Source organism: Cataglyphis hispanica, chromosome 5, assembly GCF_021464435.1.
Source record: "Cataglyphis hispanica isolate Lineage 1 chromosome 5, ULB_Chis1_1.0, whole genome shotgun sequence".
In the NCBI taxonomy this organism is placed as follows: Eukaryota; Metazoa; Arthropoda; class Insecta; order Hymenoptera; family Formicidae; genus Cataglyphis; species Cataglyphis hispanica.
The window spans coordinates 1,348,915-1,366,511 of record NC_065958.1 but is presented as its reverse complement, the minus strand read 5'-3'; the positions used below and the strand labels follow the sequence as shown (position 1 = coordinate 1,366,511).

General features: G+C 27.3%; 1 protein-coding gene across 1 annotated transcript; it reads left to right on the top strand.

The window, feature by feature from the left end:
* Positions 1–9,240: 9,240 nt before the first annotated feature.
* On the top strand, positions 9,241–11,451 carry LOC126849794 (charged multivesicular body protein 6). Its single transcript, XM_050592036.1, has 3 exons — positions 9,241–9,447; positions 9,686–9,795; positions 10,087–11,451. Exons 1-3 carry the CDS (start codon positions 9,382–9,384, stop codon positions 10,547–10,549), a joined length of 639 nt encoding a protein of 212 aa, XP_050447993.1. The 5' UTR covers positions 9,241–9,381; the 3' UTR covers positions 10,550–11,451.
* The last annotated feature ends 6,146 nt before the right edge of the window (positions 11,452–17,597 follow it).

Genomic DNA, 17,597 nt, shown 5'->3' with positions numbered 1-17,597 from the left:
CAAATAAAAGCGAATAATAGGAGAAAAAAACAAAATAAAGAAAGATAGAGAGAGGAAGAAGAAGAAAAAAAAGAGAAAGAGAAATGAGTCTGTAAGAAACAAGAACAAGCAAAATATATGTGAGTATATATATAGTCCATGCGTTTATATTTATATATAAATATGAAAAATATATTAATATTGAAATATATTACATATATATATCTATATCTAGTATATACAAAAATATAAATATATAAATATGAATATAAATATACATATATATATATAAATATACATATTGAATGATTAAGAAAAGCAAAATATATATTATAATTATATATATATATATATAAACGAGATATATATATAAAAGGCGAAAAAAGATATGAGGATTATGGAGATGAACAGATATATTGAAACATTGTTTTATGCATTTGTATATATAGTTATTGATGTTTTAAAACTAATATACTATTGTACTGAGACTTTTTGATCACCACCGATTGCGATATAATTAGCTGGGGGGAGGGAAGCAACGGGGTGACTAAAGAGGAGGGTTATGCGCGAGGCGCGGCTAGAGTGGGCTAAATCCTGTGAGCCTATTCGCGATCCTCAAGAGCTTTTTTTACAAGACCTATTTAGATGAAAAAGGAGTTAATTATGTGGATATGAGAAGTAGATAAGATAAAATAATACGACATCGATCGCTCGTCGTATTCAGCCGCCCCTCGTGCGACTGCACATGATATATATATATATATATATATATATATATATATATATATATATATACGTATAAATAATAAGATAATAATTATACGATGACCGATATACATATATATACGCAATGAGGAGGAAATTGGAGAGAGAAGGAGCGGCAAAATTGTGCGGAGCAGATATTAATTAATTTATTAAATAATACATTACTACGTAAATGAGCGATAAACCGAAAAATTTTGGAGCACATGACCGAAGATTGTACGAGAGACGCTAACATCACACATTCATTCGCAGACACATACAGACACAAATGCACAAACACGTACGTAACACAATCGCAATGATCCAGTTTGCATCGCGGCATAAAATCTCATTGCGAATCAGTAAGAATTATCTCCTTAACGTCCGGGTACAAACGAGAAGAGGAAAAAGAAGAAAATGTATAAACAAATGCATATGATGATATCAGAGTATCATCGAGGAACTTGAATATAAATTTAATCATGAAATATTGTAAGACACATATATAACATAAGAAAATATTCTATAGATGAAATCGAAGCACTATTAACTTAACAATTATGATCAATTAACGTTTCCTTCGTGGTATTCGGGTATCAGCAAATGAATGAATGAAATTAAAAAAGATTAATACTGAATTTTGGCTTTATAACGGTCCTTCGATTAAGCGATTTCTTTTTCCCTCCTCGTTTTTCGCATTGAGAATCACGTTATTTAAGGCGCTGCCAAGTGAAAAGAATAATGAAACGAGCGAGTATAGTTGAAACACACATTACTTCATATGGAAAAAAGCAATATCGAGTAATAATTTAAACGAAGCGCAGTAGCAGATCGCACGCGCGAATCCTTCGTGATTAATTGTTGTTATTGCCTGTGTGGCGGGTGAAGTAAAGTATTACAGCGCACTATACGCGAGCGCGTATACAATCCATTATGAAGTTTACGCGAAACTTTTTCGCGTTTCTGCCTAATTGCGCGGCAATAATTGCTCACGCAATACGGATTCACCGTTCAACTACGCAAATTGCTACACTTGTTCAAGCTCAAACATTCAAAATCACACACGGCTTTTTACAATGGGCAGATATATTATAATTGACACTTAACGAGTGCACACACGATCTTCTTCGCACACACAATCGCGATTTCACGCCGTCAACATTTAAGATTATTCCGATCAGGTAGAACTCTTCTCTCGTTGGAGATTCTTACGCAATACAGTTTCGTAAAAAAAAAAAAATCTGCGATCAGGATATATTGTAATAGATATACAGGCATTTGCTATGCGATAGATAAACACGTACACCATATATATATATTCGCTGACACGCGCGTGCGTTCACACAGCCAGGAACACATTCACACAAACGTGAGGACACGGTGAGAAATCAGATTGCATTTCTTCTCACAGAATTGTCGACATCGATCACTTTTTACGCACCCTCTATTTCTCCTCTAAGATACGTTTTTAGAGCGGTTGCTTTAGCGTATTTTTGCTGCGCGACACGAAATTACGTTTGATTTTGGTTTCCTCGAACGTATCGTGAGAGTCGCTTGTCGGAATAATTTTCAAAAAAAAAAAAAAAATGCGATCGGATTCCTGGCTTTTCCGACGATATGAATAGCTCTGAAAATATGGAAAAAATATTTCGGAGCTTATAGATAGATAAGCAATTATGAAATATACATTTCATGCAGTAACAACACTAACGGTTCCCGAAATGACGTGCTTTTCAGAGAAACATATATATTTGATTTAAAAAGGATTGCGAGTTTATTTAAGAATTTCCTACTTTCGTGAATAATAAACTATATGAAAACTTTTTATTGCAAGAAAAATTATTTTTAAAATATTAAATGAGAGTGCATTAATTGGTGGCTTAAATGGCTTAGAATAATTTTAATATTATTTACTTATTATAAATAGAAAATTATAATATTGCAACTTCAGAGAATATGCAGATTAATTATTAAAAATTGAATATCATCAGAGATTGATGGCTATGTAAAGTCACTTTTAATTATATATTCGCTCGCGCGCGATAGAAAATTTTATCAATTATGTTATAAGTATGATAGATAGAGCGAAAAATTTTGAATGAGCGCTACATATGTTTTAAAATCAAATTTTAAAGAATAAAAATTTACATAAATTATTCTAAGCCTAAACTCGCTTCTCATTTAGAGAACATACATAAATTAATAAAAACCACTTTATTGAATCTCTATCGGCAATTATATACATTTTAAAAACACTTCAAACAGAAAAAAGGAGAAGCACATTCGGTTGAACCTGAAATAGAAAGAATTTCATGTTAGGTAATTGACTGTTTGGTATCGCGTGTATCTAGTCTTACGCCTGAATCATGAAGCCAAGTAGGATGAGAGTCTTATTTGAAGTTCAATTATTTTTCTCGTAAGAAATTGATGATCTTTTCTGTTGAGTTCTGTGTTATGTGTGTCTCTTTTTCATTACAATTTAATTGCGCCTCGCACCAACTCGTTTATTGCCGATCATAGTGCACTGTTGTGTCTACGCTCTCGCAAGTTCTGAATAATCAGACTATCGGTGAGTTGTTCGTACAAATAAGAATCGGCCATGAATGAATTAAACTGTCTCATCCAGGTTTCCGACACGTGTTCTGAGGAACAGTTGTCGTTCCTAAGTTACTTATGTTAATAGAGGCTTGCTAAATAGTGAATACGTTCGATATATTAATTGAAATGGCGAACGACGACGATCCATTTTGGGGGATACGCGCACGAATATGATATAAATAAATATAACCCCATATACAAAATATGTATATAAGTTATATATACACTCACAAGGCATCATGCTATATTCTAAGTATATGATGTAATTACACTTGGCGTACGTTCATATGTGCCGTAACACGTAATTGACAACTGTTAATATTCTTCCTGCGTGCAAAAGTACGACCTTCAGTAAGGATTTGCTAACCGTCGAACTAATCAATGTCATATGACTTCACCAAAATTGTCATTATATATTCGTATGTTATTCGTATGTTATGTGATTCTTATCAATTTTTATGAATACACGTGCGCAGCGATAATAATTTCAAAAACGGAACGATCTGACAAAAAGTGAATCTTTTGAGATGTTACTTCCGATCAATTAGCGCTCGTAGCATTATATAATTATTGAATCTGCTGATTCATCTTTTTCAAAAGATTCATTATTTGACGAGCACGGTATTATAATTGCGAAATATTATCAGTTCTTCAATTAGTTGGTCTTTCGATCAACGAATATTCGTATCTTTGGTGTAGTTTTTGTTTTATATAATATCTATCTATATATATATATATATATATATATATATATATATATATATATATATGTATTTATCACATAAGATATCAAATCGTCTGCCGTAAGACTGTAATTCAATTGATGCTATTCAGAACAATCGTTTATATATAATTTGGAATGTACGCTCTCTCTATAATACAGATTCTGGTTATACCACATTACACAAATTAATATAACACAAGATTATGCCACTGACTTGAACAATCTTTCATACGTTTTGCGTTACTTTAATAGCCGTGTTATATTATAATTATCAGTATCTGTTTATGCCGACTGAATACGAGCGGCAGAAAAACGTATGTATATTGTGTCAATTTATTGCGCAATAAATAAAAATTTTGAACAGTATCTAGAAGATAACAAAGCAATGTATACGTACGTATACGTAACTACATTGTTTTATTATCATCTGGATATTATATTCTTCTTTATAAATGCGTCAGATTAACGCAACATCTTTTTGTCGCTTGTATATAGCTGAAAGGAAAATGTTTCAAAAATATGAAAGTAAATATTACGATTACATTTCTATTTATTTTTTTTATTTGTTGATAATTTATTATACCATCATTTAATAATATATGTATTCATTTAAAACAAAAATTGACAAAAAGCTCCGAAATATTAATAATTAAGAAAGTAAGTATAGACATTAGGAGTCGCAGCGCAGTGTATAATCTTCAGCACAAAAGCGTTGTAGATGATCAAAAAAAGAATGTTTGCATTTATTGTATGATTAATCCTTAATAAATTTCTTTGCGCCCTACACACTGCGCTGACTCCAAATATTTATTTTTATTTTTTTAATTATTAATATATTTGAAAATTATGGATTTATATATTTATGTAATAATATTATTTTGATTATAAAACCGCAAGGCAAAAAAGTTGATTTTTTATATATATTAAAAAATTATGTATTTACATATCAAATAGATCTGTGACATATGTAACACGGCTTGGTAATTTAAGGTATTATAAATTGTTCAAAAATATTTAATTTTTTTGTGTGCAATAAGTAACAACCAATAAAATTATTATTTATGAGGGATTACAATCATCACGATGCTGTAAAATATATAGCCTGTTTTCAGATTTTTAATATTTTTAAAATTATGTGTAAATATATTATTTCAGAAATTGCCTACTTACAAATGCATCATTAGATACATTCATGTGCAATGTTATAAACCTGTATATTTTTTAGAAGACTATATATATATATATATATATACGGAATGATCCATAATCGTACTAGTAATTTGTTCGCATTATATTGTTATTAAGAGCTGAGCGATTTATAAATTTTTATAATGTTATTATTTTATCACATACAGACACACACACACACATATACACACGACGCCAATTGATGAATTAAGAATACCATCGTCGATGCTAGGACATTTTAAAAAAGTTCCGATTTGTTTCTACGACTACAAATTATAATAATTCGACAAATATTGTACGTTAGGTTTAATAACGTCTTATTATTCATATCGGACATGTAGCGAACGAGAGGAAAACCAAACTTTCGGGCATACTTTCTGTGATTCGCAGCGAAAGGATCGCAATAGCGGTAAAGAGGAGCAAAATGGCGAAAAAGCTCGACGGCATGCATATAGCTTGCAATGAGGAAACTTGCAATATAACAAGCAATAACTAAGCCCCTTTTAATTCCATGTATATTAAATGATTATGTGGATGCTTAAACGAGATTTATTGAATTATAAACGAGCAAGCCAAGGGATAAGATGAAATACCAATTTTACATATTCTTACTAATCGTAAACGATTACAGTACATATAGTGACATACTAAATTATACGATTATGTATCGACTTAAAAGAAAAAGAACAAAAAATGATATATATATATACACACATAACAATAGGCCGCCTGCTAGCGAGCAGGCGAGCAGACGCTAATTTAATCTACGTAAGTACGTAAAAGTTTCAATTTTACACTACCGATAATAATGACATAATGATAAGACTATATAAGATATATTGATGATTTATAATAATTATAACATTGTACAGAATATTTATGAAAGGCGTGTTGCTGGAGGGAGAATCGAGCGATTCTTTTTTCACGAATGTCAAATCGCGATCGCGATTGTTGCGAGAAATATATACATCATCTGTTCAATCACTCGAGCAAGATTTGGGAGCGAAAGTCAGATTAAGGAAAGATCGATTCTCTGTCCAAAAGCGGCCAGACTATAATGGATGTTTTGTAAGATAAACACAAAACAATCGCGGAGCACCGAGATTGCGTTCGAGAAAGCGAATCGATCGATTGGCCCGATTAAAAAATTTCATCGCATGCGTCGACGATACTTTTCTCAAATAGGGAAAAAGATACCGTGAGATCGGTCGATTGCGCAATACTCGAGCGATTATGGGAGAATACTCGGTCCCGGGATATTTAAGTGGAAAAAGCGCGAGATAGGAACAAAAGATAGAAAGTGAGAAATTATCCGCCATGAGGTGCGAGCGAGGGCCGATAATCTAATTAATTGTGTATGTATACAAACAAAAATAAATATAATATTGCGATTATAAATATTAAACTAATAAAGAATAACAATATTATACCCTTCTGTACATATAAATATATATTATATGATATGCGATGATTATTGCGATATGATTTATTATAAATATATATATACATAAATATAAATATAACTCATGAATTCACATTATTATGTTTATTATTGTTTACTTATGATTATTAAAATTATTATCATTGCGACGATGACGAGGATAATGATGATGAAGATGATGATGATGACGATTATTATTATTATTATTATTATTATGATAATATTATTAATATTTAAGAAAAGGTTCACAACGTGCCGTGTGTATGTGGGAATAAAATATATAATATAATGGACATTGTTCAATTCAATCTAACGTCTTTGTGATTTATTATTTCCTACTCCCCTCCCAATATATTATTGGAATTCTATAAAAACTTGGCGCTACTAAATTTAAAATGTGACGAGTACATTAATTTGATTAGCCTATATTTAGTAGCGCCAAGTTCTTTTAATAAAAATTTTTGTATATTTAAATATATTTCACTATTTTAAAAGACTTTGCAATTTAGATATAGCATCTTTTTAACGTGTAAGAAATAATAATAAATCAATTTGTAACATAAATTTTTATTAATTGGCATTTTTCAATGTCACTATTTCTTTGGATTTGGATAAATACTATATTATATAAAAGTTTTTTGCATCAGTTAAATAAATGACTTACGAAAAAAGGTCCGGTAATCGTTCTCTGGCAAAAAGCTCTCCCACTATATTATAGTTACTATAGTTATTATAATTACTATCACGTGACTATACGTACAAAAGATAAAATATTTTTTTGAAGCTTGAAATGAGATAATCTCTCTCAGTTAATACATACTTGTGGGAAATTTTTTGTTTCAAAGAAATTTTATTGTTTTTGAAAAAAAAAATTTCTTTTAGGAAAATGCAAGTGCATGCCTATTTTTTTATTTATTACATATGTTTGTATGACATAATGAAATACATATTTAAAAAAAGTCATTTGAAAGTCGTTTGAAAGAATCCAAAACACATCGATTTTTCAATATTTATATTATTTTAAACTTTTATATCTTTCGAGAATATTAAAAAAAAATTTTTTTAATGATAAGATATGGTGATGTCTGGGAACTAAGTGCACGCGCGTCCTTAAGTGCACTATGTCCTATAAGAACATATTCAATTAATATTTTGCACTATTGTAATTTTTTTTTTATAAAGAATAATTTTTATTATATTAAAGCAAAATAAATTTGCATTTTTTTCTTTTTTTAATTTTCTTTACTTTACGTTCTCATTATTTTTTTTATGTACATTTATTATTTCTTTTTTTATTTATTTTATTATTTTAAAAAGATAAATATAAAATTCATATAAATGAAGATATGATTGTCATTAAATGCATCTTTATTTTAAATTATACTTATTTGTTCTACAAACTCATCTGTTTCTACACAATGTAAAATAACATTTCATTTTAATTTATTTTTTCTTTTTTAATTTAAGTATTTTATTTTAGTTATATTATTTTTTATTATATTATTTCATTTTATATTTAGTTTATATTAACTATTATTAATTTACTTTTTATTTGTATTATTTTAGACGCCGTTATAATTTTAACAATGCCGAAATGGATCAATAATGACGAAATAGGTCGTTTTTTTGTACATTAGTGTAATTTAAAAAAAGGGAAATTTTATTTAAATTTATAATTTATTTATTAATATTATTTATTAATATAATTATATTATATTATTAATACAATCATATAATTACATATAAATTACATATCAATTATAATAATTACAATTAATTACAATTAATTGTATAATTATAATTAGAATACAATTTATAATTTTGCTATCAGTACCAAATAGATATGTCCAATATTCAATAATACAGATAATTAATATTGACAGCATTTACTTTAAAAGTTTAACATTACATAAATTTATATAATATTATAATAAACATATATACAAGTTTAAATATATAAAATAAAATGTAACACACATGTGTATCATGTTTTATTTTGTACATAATAATAAATATACATATATGCAATTTCTGATTTATAAAAAAAGACATAGCATGTGCATATGTTATTTTTGAAATATTTTATAATTATTTTTCATTTTTCTACTATTTAATGTTTAATTTAAATTGTAGAAGAATTAGTAATTTTAATATTTTTGCATTTTTTTAAAAGTTAATTTCCAATTTTTAGTTTTCTCCAAAAGAATCCTGCTTTTTAATTTCCCTAAGAATATTTTAATTATAACTTGATTAAAAAATCTTATTAATCAAATAAAATTACATTCAAAAAATATAAAAAATATAAAAATTTTATAAAAGTTTTTATATATTTAATAAATGCATTTTGCTAGACATTATTTTCGCTCCGAATGGATCCAGGTGACGCCAATGTACGAGCTAGAAAAAGCATCTTTCGAAAAAACAGCGGCGTGACCCCTTTCCCGATCAGGTTTCTTTCTAGCTCTGTACTTCCCTATTTTGCTGCTAAATCAGCAGTGACGTAGGCGCAAGGATTGAGAATCGCAAATCGCAAAGCATCTATCTCGATTAGTCCAACAGTCCAACATGGCCGCCAGTCGGTTCAGGGTGAGATTACTTTGGAGGTTATCTCGATACGCTTTCAGCAACTGTCAAACGAGACGTGACGCGGCGCGATTCGCGAGTGAATTGAATATTCAACTCGCGATTCCGTGATATCGCAGTCAAAATGGGAATTTTTTTTGCAAAGAAGAAGCAACCCAGTCGAGTTACTGAGCAGGACAAAGCGATCTTGGTAAGGAGTCGTTTTAATCCTTTTATCATTACGTTACATCTAAATTTACTAAGTTATTCTTTTATCAATGATCGAACTCGATTTAATTCGTGAATTAATAACAGTTATTTAATTAGCGATATGTTAGAAACCAAATATCATGTTGGACATGTAATATATAAATATAATATTTAAATAGTATATATTATAAACTCGAAGCTACTAAAGATACACACTTTAATTCTCTGTATTTACGCAGCAAGTGAAACAAGCGAGAGATAAAATTAAACAGTACCAGAGAAGAATTGAACAAAGTTTAGAGAAAGAACGATTACTCGCAAAAGAACTTTTGAAAAATGGCAAGAAAGAGTAAGTATTTATTATTTAATATTACACATTTTTTGGATTATATTTATTTGTATCGTCAGTTATATATATATGCAAAGTATTATATTATACATAAACTTAACATATTTTGCAATTGCTTACTATTAACTTTATATTCGATTTCAATGCATTGATATTGATAACTGCTTCTTGTAAAGACTTGTCAATTTTTAATCTTTTTGCACATTTTTACATAATTAATATTACATTTAATGACATATAATAGAATTTTGTATACTTTGTATATTATTTTGCAATTTATTATTTTTACAGCCGTGCATTGCTTTTGTTGCGCAAAAAGAAATATCAGGAACAAGTTTTGTCACGTGTAGATGGCCAGTTAGAGAATCTTGAACGTATGGTTCATGATCTGGAATTTGCTCAAGTTGAGATAAAAGTTGTTGATGGCCTAAAAATTGGTAATACTGCACTAAAACAGCTACATGATTTGTTGTCTATTGATGAAATTGAAAAAATAATGGATGAAACAAGAGAGGGTCTCGAAAAGCAGAGAGAAATTGATGAAATATTGTCATCAACAATTACTGCGGAAGACAATATTGATGAAGATGAAATTGAAACAGAATTAGATGCGTTGTTGAAAACAGAGATCAATGAGAAAGCTCCTGAAATACCAAAGAATGTTATACTACCAGATGTGCCAAAGGATTTGCCTGAGGAGAATAAAAATCGTACAAAAGAAAAAATTCAGGAACCTATTGCAGTAACAGCATGAAAATTTTAGGGATTTTGACTGGTTTTTGCTAAATTAAGACTATGTATTAAAACTATGTATATATGTACAGTGAAAATGTATAATAACTTATAGATTTATAACTATAAGATTTATCTATCAAAGTCACATACACACAGACGTATATATATATATTTTACATATTTTCAGTTAAAACAAAAATGTCAATTTTAATAACTTAATGCGTTTTAAATAATGTTATTCATTTTTTTTTGTCGAAATATATTTTATCTACGTATAAAAATGTAATGATGCAAGAAAGATAAATCATATGAATAAACATAATTTTTTCATATACATATATTCATAGGCTGTGTTCCAATATTCACTGCAGTACAGAAAATCTATAGTGCATGTGACGTAAACTAAATTTTCAGTACGGGCATATTGCAGCCTTAATATGTGATTAAGGATATACAATAATTATATTATTCTTTTTTATATAGATAAATATTTAAACATATATTGTGCAAAGGAACATATTTATATAAATGGAGGTGAAAACTGTGTTAATTTTCGGGAATTTTATTTATTCTAAAACAGTTCTCATTATAATTCTGAGCATATACATGCATTTTATTTTTTCATTCTTTATAGAATTCTAATTAATAGCAGTATTAAATAATTTTTTATTAATGAATTTTACTCGAGAAAGGCATATTTTTATAAGATGAGACGTTAATGGATTTTCAAGAGTTCTGTATGTTTTAAAATAGTTTTGGTATAAAATAGTTCTGATCATATTTCTATAATTTCTAAAGAATTTTAAGATAGTTATTTTATGAAGCGTTTTCTTCTATTTAACAGTTGCAAAAAATTATTTATTTAAATTATCAGAAACTTGAGAATTATTGACATATACATACAATGAAACTAAAAATTTAATTATTTATGAGTATCTACGAAATAATATGTCAGCATTACATACAAATTGTAGATATTATTGATTCAATTTAACAGGAATTGAAACATGAATATTATAATTTATTTGACAATATCGGTTTTAATATCAATTTTAATTTTTTTTATCTTATATAGTTAAATTAATATCATTTTTTTTACTTATCTCATTTAAAAAATCGACTTTAAAGAGATATATTTTTAAAAATATTTGATTATAACATTAAAAAATTATGTTATTTATTTATATACTATTTATTAATTTTTATATTTTATTTTATTATATTATTTTGTATTCACTTAAAAAAAAAATTATTGTCATTATGAATTTCATCATATGGAGGAATATAAGTCAAAAATATATATAAATGTATTAATGCATTATAATGTAATGATTTTAATTCTATATGATAATATAAGTACTTATTACATATGATCTAATATTATAACTAATTAAAACATTTAATTAATATCTGAATTATGCACTCTTACGAGTCGTAACATATTGAAATTTCTATATATCATGAATTGTATACAACTCGACAAAGTTGCATTAATTTAGCTTTATTAAAATATATAATTTCCATGCTTAAATTAATGCAGTACGGATATACATATACATTCTTTTTATCTTATATTAAGCTCGGATTCGCGATAAAGATCTACAAGCATGGTAAATACTGTTTGTCAAGTGAGAGATCGATCTGTTTGTTTAGATATAATTATATTTTTTAGAATAATACGTACGTGATTTTCCAGCTGAAACATTTTAGTCAGGTGATAAGGTGTCATTCGCCATTACAAGGCCACTGTATTGCTTCTTCCTGATGACAATATGAGCATAAGATATTTTGACCAGTCTTGCAAATATTTGCAAGAGTTTAAATTTTTCACTCAATGTGTACGAAGATTTGATAAATTGTGCACATTACATAAAAATTGCGGAATAGCTTATTAAAATAATATTTTGGATTTGTTAATTTTTAAAGCTAAGATGTTTTTCCTATTTTAGAATTTCTTTACTCATTAGCATGATACTTTTCTCGCCTATATTTTATATTATTTTAATAATTTAATTGAATCTCTCATCATAAGATAAAAGCTTCTTAATTATAAAATAATAATTTTTTTAGTATTTATATTCTATATACCGTAAAGTTGTCGATTATATTATATGATTGAATTTATCTATATTATTTGCACCATGAAATAAACACCTTTCAAAGATTTATTATTATTTACATTATTCAGGGTGTTCGTAACGATCCGTACGAATTTTAAGACATTTCTGACAGTTTGAAAAAAAATTTATATAATGAAAATTAATTTGTTTTATGCAAACTATTATGTGCAATAAAAAAAATGTTGAGAAAAAACTTTTTTTCATAAAAAATCAATGTCACCTTGAATTTTTTAAATAACACCATGCAATTTTTTTCAAAATATTGAAGGAGATTTCGAGACGAATTCAACGTACTATAATAAGTGGCACTTTAATATTTAATATCAAATTCGCAGCATTATTTTAAATAGCAGCACTTATAAGCTCTGACTAAAAATGTATTTTTTCTCAAAATTTTTTTATTGCACATGATAGCTTGCGTAAAACAGATTAATTTTCACTATATGAACTTTTTTTTAAAAAAAGTTTGTCAAAAATGTCTCAAAATTCGTGCGGACCGTTACGCTGAACATCCTGTATATATATATATATATATATATATATATATATATATATATATATATGCATGATTTTATACCCGAAATAACGGAAAATGTTGATCTTGTTATCGTATTGCGCATTTGTCGCCAACAGTTTTATTAAGATGCGTATAATGTACACAGACGTGAAGGTTTTGCCAAGAGGAGACTCAATATATCTTCGTATCCACAATGATTACCAATTGCATGCTTGGAAACGTCTTCTTTTAAAGCCGAGACGATTACGAGACATCGATAATACATTCTAATTTTTTTTATAAACGCTGGCGCCTAGATGTCGCAAAACAGTCTTCTATCATTAGCATAAAGTAATAACACACAAATTTAGTCCAGTTATTAGATCGTTTAGAAGACAGTTTATTAAAATTTAATTATTTTATATATAATTTTATTTTGACACATATAAAAATTTTACCTGCATAGTATTGAAAAATGCTCATTCTTTATCTACTTTACGGTTTAACAATTTTATAATTAGTCAATATTTGTACGAAATATTTTTATACACCAAAATCAATAAGCTAAGTAATTGTAAAAAAATTGTAATTATAAAAAGTTTTATAAGCGATACTAGTCGCATCAAATTGCTGCATATGTGAATATGTTTGAAAAATGATGCAAGAACGAATAATGAAAGAAATGATTAGTTAGAACATATTGCGAGCCAGCAGGAAGTACGAAAATCTGTGAGTATTTTAATGACGTCGTTTTAATGCGAAGATGAATGGTTCCGCATTTAAAACCGGGTGGCCTTGGTCAATGAGATTAAGAGAAAAGGAGAACGCGCGAAGAACGGAATCTTGAAGTCGTGAAGTCTCACGCATAATTTGTTTGACAATGCTACTTTAATCTGATATTTTACAAATGAGTAACAATATATTGTGGCGCGAATATAATATAGAATATAGAAAATAGATTTTGTAAACAGAAGACATAATTGAACGATAATATTAAACAAATTAATAATTATTAAACATGAGAAATGCTCTTTGAAACATTATATGTAGATATATATCTCTCATCATTTATACAGATTATTTACATATAAATACATTATTTTTTTCACATTATACATGTTTTGTATAATTTATGATAAATTTGTTAAATGTGTATGAGTGTCAAACATTTTGTAAATTGTGGAAGTTTATAAAACAAGAAATGTAATGGAGAATATTGTCAAGTATTTAACATTCTCATAGATAAAAAAAAATATTTTTTTCTAGTTATCTTTTAGCCTTCTAGCTATAACAAACATTCATGCGATCGAGAAGCGGCTGGTCTATAAATGTGAATCTTCTATAAATATAGAATCGTTTAGTTCTTAATTTTTCCTTATTAGTCAGATCGTAGTTTCCAGAATTGTTTGTGATGTCATTGCCCGTACATCGATGATATCCTTTATATCACAAAAAGCCACTTGGGAAAAACACTTGAGATAATTAATAGCATCAACAAGTCAACAATTTTATAGATTCAAAGAATAGATTATAAATGAGTGGGATTATATATGTATGTACGATTTGAAGTATTTACACGAACTGAAGTAATATTGAACCATATATTTTGTAAGTTTTATCGCCAAGATATTATCAACAATATAATACTAAAATTGTTTGAGATATCTTTTTTCTTAATTGCCGAGATAATGATTTATTTTCATATTATTTTTAAGTCAAAACGGTACTTTTTTAACTTATTATGATTTTTGAAATTCATCATTTTTGTGTTTTCTCTCCATAATATAATATAAACCTTTATAATATAAACTTTATAATATAAACATAGAATATTATGTAAACATATAATAGAAATAAACACTATGCGTTAAAAGCTTCCAAGCATATATATATATATATATATATATATATATATATATATATATATATATATATATATATATGTATATAATTTAGTATAAATTTTTTGTGTATAATTTTTTGTAATAGAGAGCGAAAGAGAGAGAGAGAGAGAGAGAGAGAGAGAGAGAGAGAGAGAGAGAGAGCATATCATTGGTGTATAAATATTATATATGCAATAATAATATTAATAGTATATTGCAAAGTTGCTTGAAATTTTCGCATTTTCTGCAGCAAAACTCTTAACGAAATTATGTTATGCGTGAAACTTTAGAACTTTTTTCTTCACAATCATAAATATTTTATACAATTAAATTTCGATTAATAAACTAAAAATGTTTTTGCAGTGACAAAGACACTAATTTTGTCATTATATCGATTTTAATTACTACAAATGAGACATAATTATCTTTTATCTGAATAATGAGTAGAATTATTATCTTTAGGTAAGAGTCCAAATTGTTTCATGAACCTCGCACCTATTATTCTCATCTTGATAATTTTCGCTACGAGCGAGATTTGCGATACAAATATTAGATAAAGAAACAGCATTTGATATTTTAATTGATTCACGAAATCAGTTTATTATCGATAAATTATAAATAGATTATAGGAAGATTAAAGCTAGTTTTTTGAATATTTATCTGTTACAATTTCGATTGTTACACGCCTTTTTACTTTCCACATATAAAAAGCATATGATGTGCACACATGCACATGCATGATGTGTAAATATGTATTAAGACCTCATTAACAAATTGTTTTTTATCTTTCTTAATTTTATTATCAATTTAAATACTGATTTTTATCTTTCCCGCATACATTAATTTGCTTTCACTGCTAACAAAAATCTCGTCAATCTTCATATAATTTATTTTTTGCAAACACCATATTTAGATCAGTTCAGTTGTCTGTATTTTATCTAATATCTTTATAATAGAGTTTGTATACACACATACACATATTTTTTCTTAAAAATCTAACCTTTTTATTAGTATTTATATCGTATAGATATGTTTTCAAATTTACTTGAATGATGCGATAGTAGAAACTAATAAAACATTTATTTCACCAAATTTCGGAACTTTGGCCAACATCTTTTATACAAATTTATTTTGACAACATAATAATTTATATTAAGTTTTTCATATTTAAGTTATACACAAAATTGATATATACACACATTACTTAATTCATATATTATTGGAGTAATCTCTCTAATATATATTCATATTGTGTGTGTGCGTGCGTGTGTGTGTGTGTGTATGTGTGTATATGTATACAGGGTGGAGCAGTAACTTTGTCCACCTGGAATATTTCCGTTATTTTTAGAAATACATTGTAATTATGAAAATTGTACGGTATCAAGAGAGTCATAATATGCTAGTAATAATTTTTGTGTACTAGGCACTTCGGACATTTCAAAGCCATCTTAATTTTTTTAAACGTAATTACTTTAATTTTTTTATATAGATTTCCTAGATTCCAATTTAATATAAAAACATATTTGTCGTTAAAAGTTATAATAGTAGAATGGCCAAAATTGAACAGTTAATGAGATATTTTATACTTTAATTTGACATAATTTTACATAAATTATATAAAGTATTATATAAAATATTCATTATTTGATTATCTTACTTCAATACTTTTATATACAAAATAACTAAAAAAATTAATTGGTATAAAAAAAACATTTTTCTCATTATTTTGTGCATAAAAGTATTGAAATAAAATAATTAACATGAATATTTCACTAGATACTTTATATATAATTTATGTGAAATTATGTCAAATTAAAATATCGTGTCAACTATTGAATTTGTAACTTTTTTTTTTATATTGCGAGGAGAAAATTAGGATGATTCCGTTTAAAAAAATGAAAGTGATTTTGAAATCTCCAAAGCGCCTCCAGTCACAGAAGAACTATTACTAACATATTATCGCTCTCTTGATACCGTACAACTTTCATAATTACTAAAGTGTATTTCTAAAAATAACGGAAATATTCCAGGTGGACAGAATTACTACTCCACCCTACATATACATATACATATAAATCTACTATAGACAGTGAATATATATACATTATTTTTCCTTTTATTTTTTCTTTTATTTTTCCTTATTGTATTATTAGATCAGACTTTTTATATAGTTGACATCAAAATACAATCTTCTAGTTACGCATATCATATCATTTGAACATGTGAGTCAACGTTGATAATATTAGTATGACAATGATATCATGAGCTTGATTCAAAGTCTACAGATTGAACTAGGTAAAAATATTATTTGATATATAAATATAGAATATATCAAAAGATCTCAGCGCATATGCGCTAATTGTACGGTTACTTATATTGTTAGATACAAAAATGAGATGTGCAACCAGATGCTTTCGATCGCAACACGAGGTGCTATTGGTTCTCATTATCAAATTGGTGTTATTCATTTTCCACTTTGCTGCGCGTCGCTATCTTATAGCAATTAATTAAAAATTTCTCAGACGGATTTTTCCACAAGGCATATAGCATATCTCAAATAATAAGCCA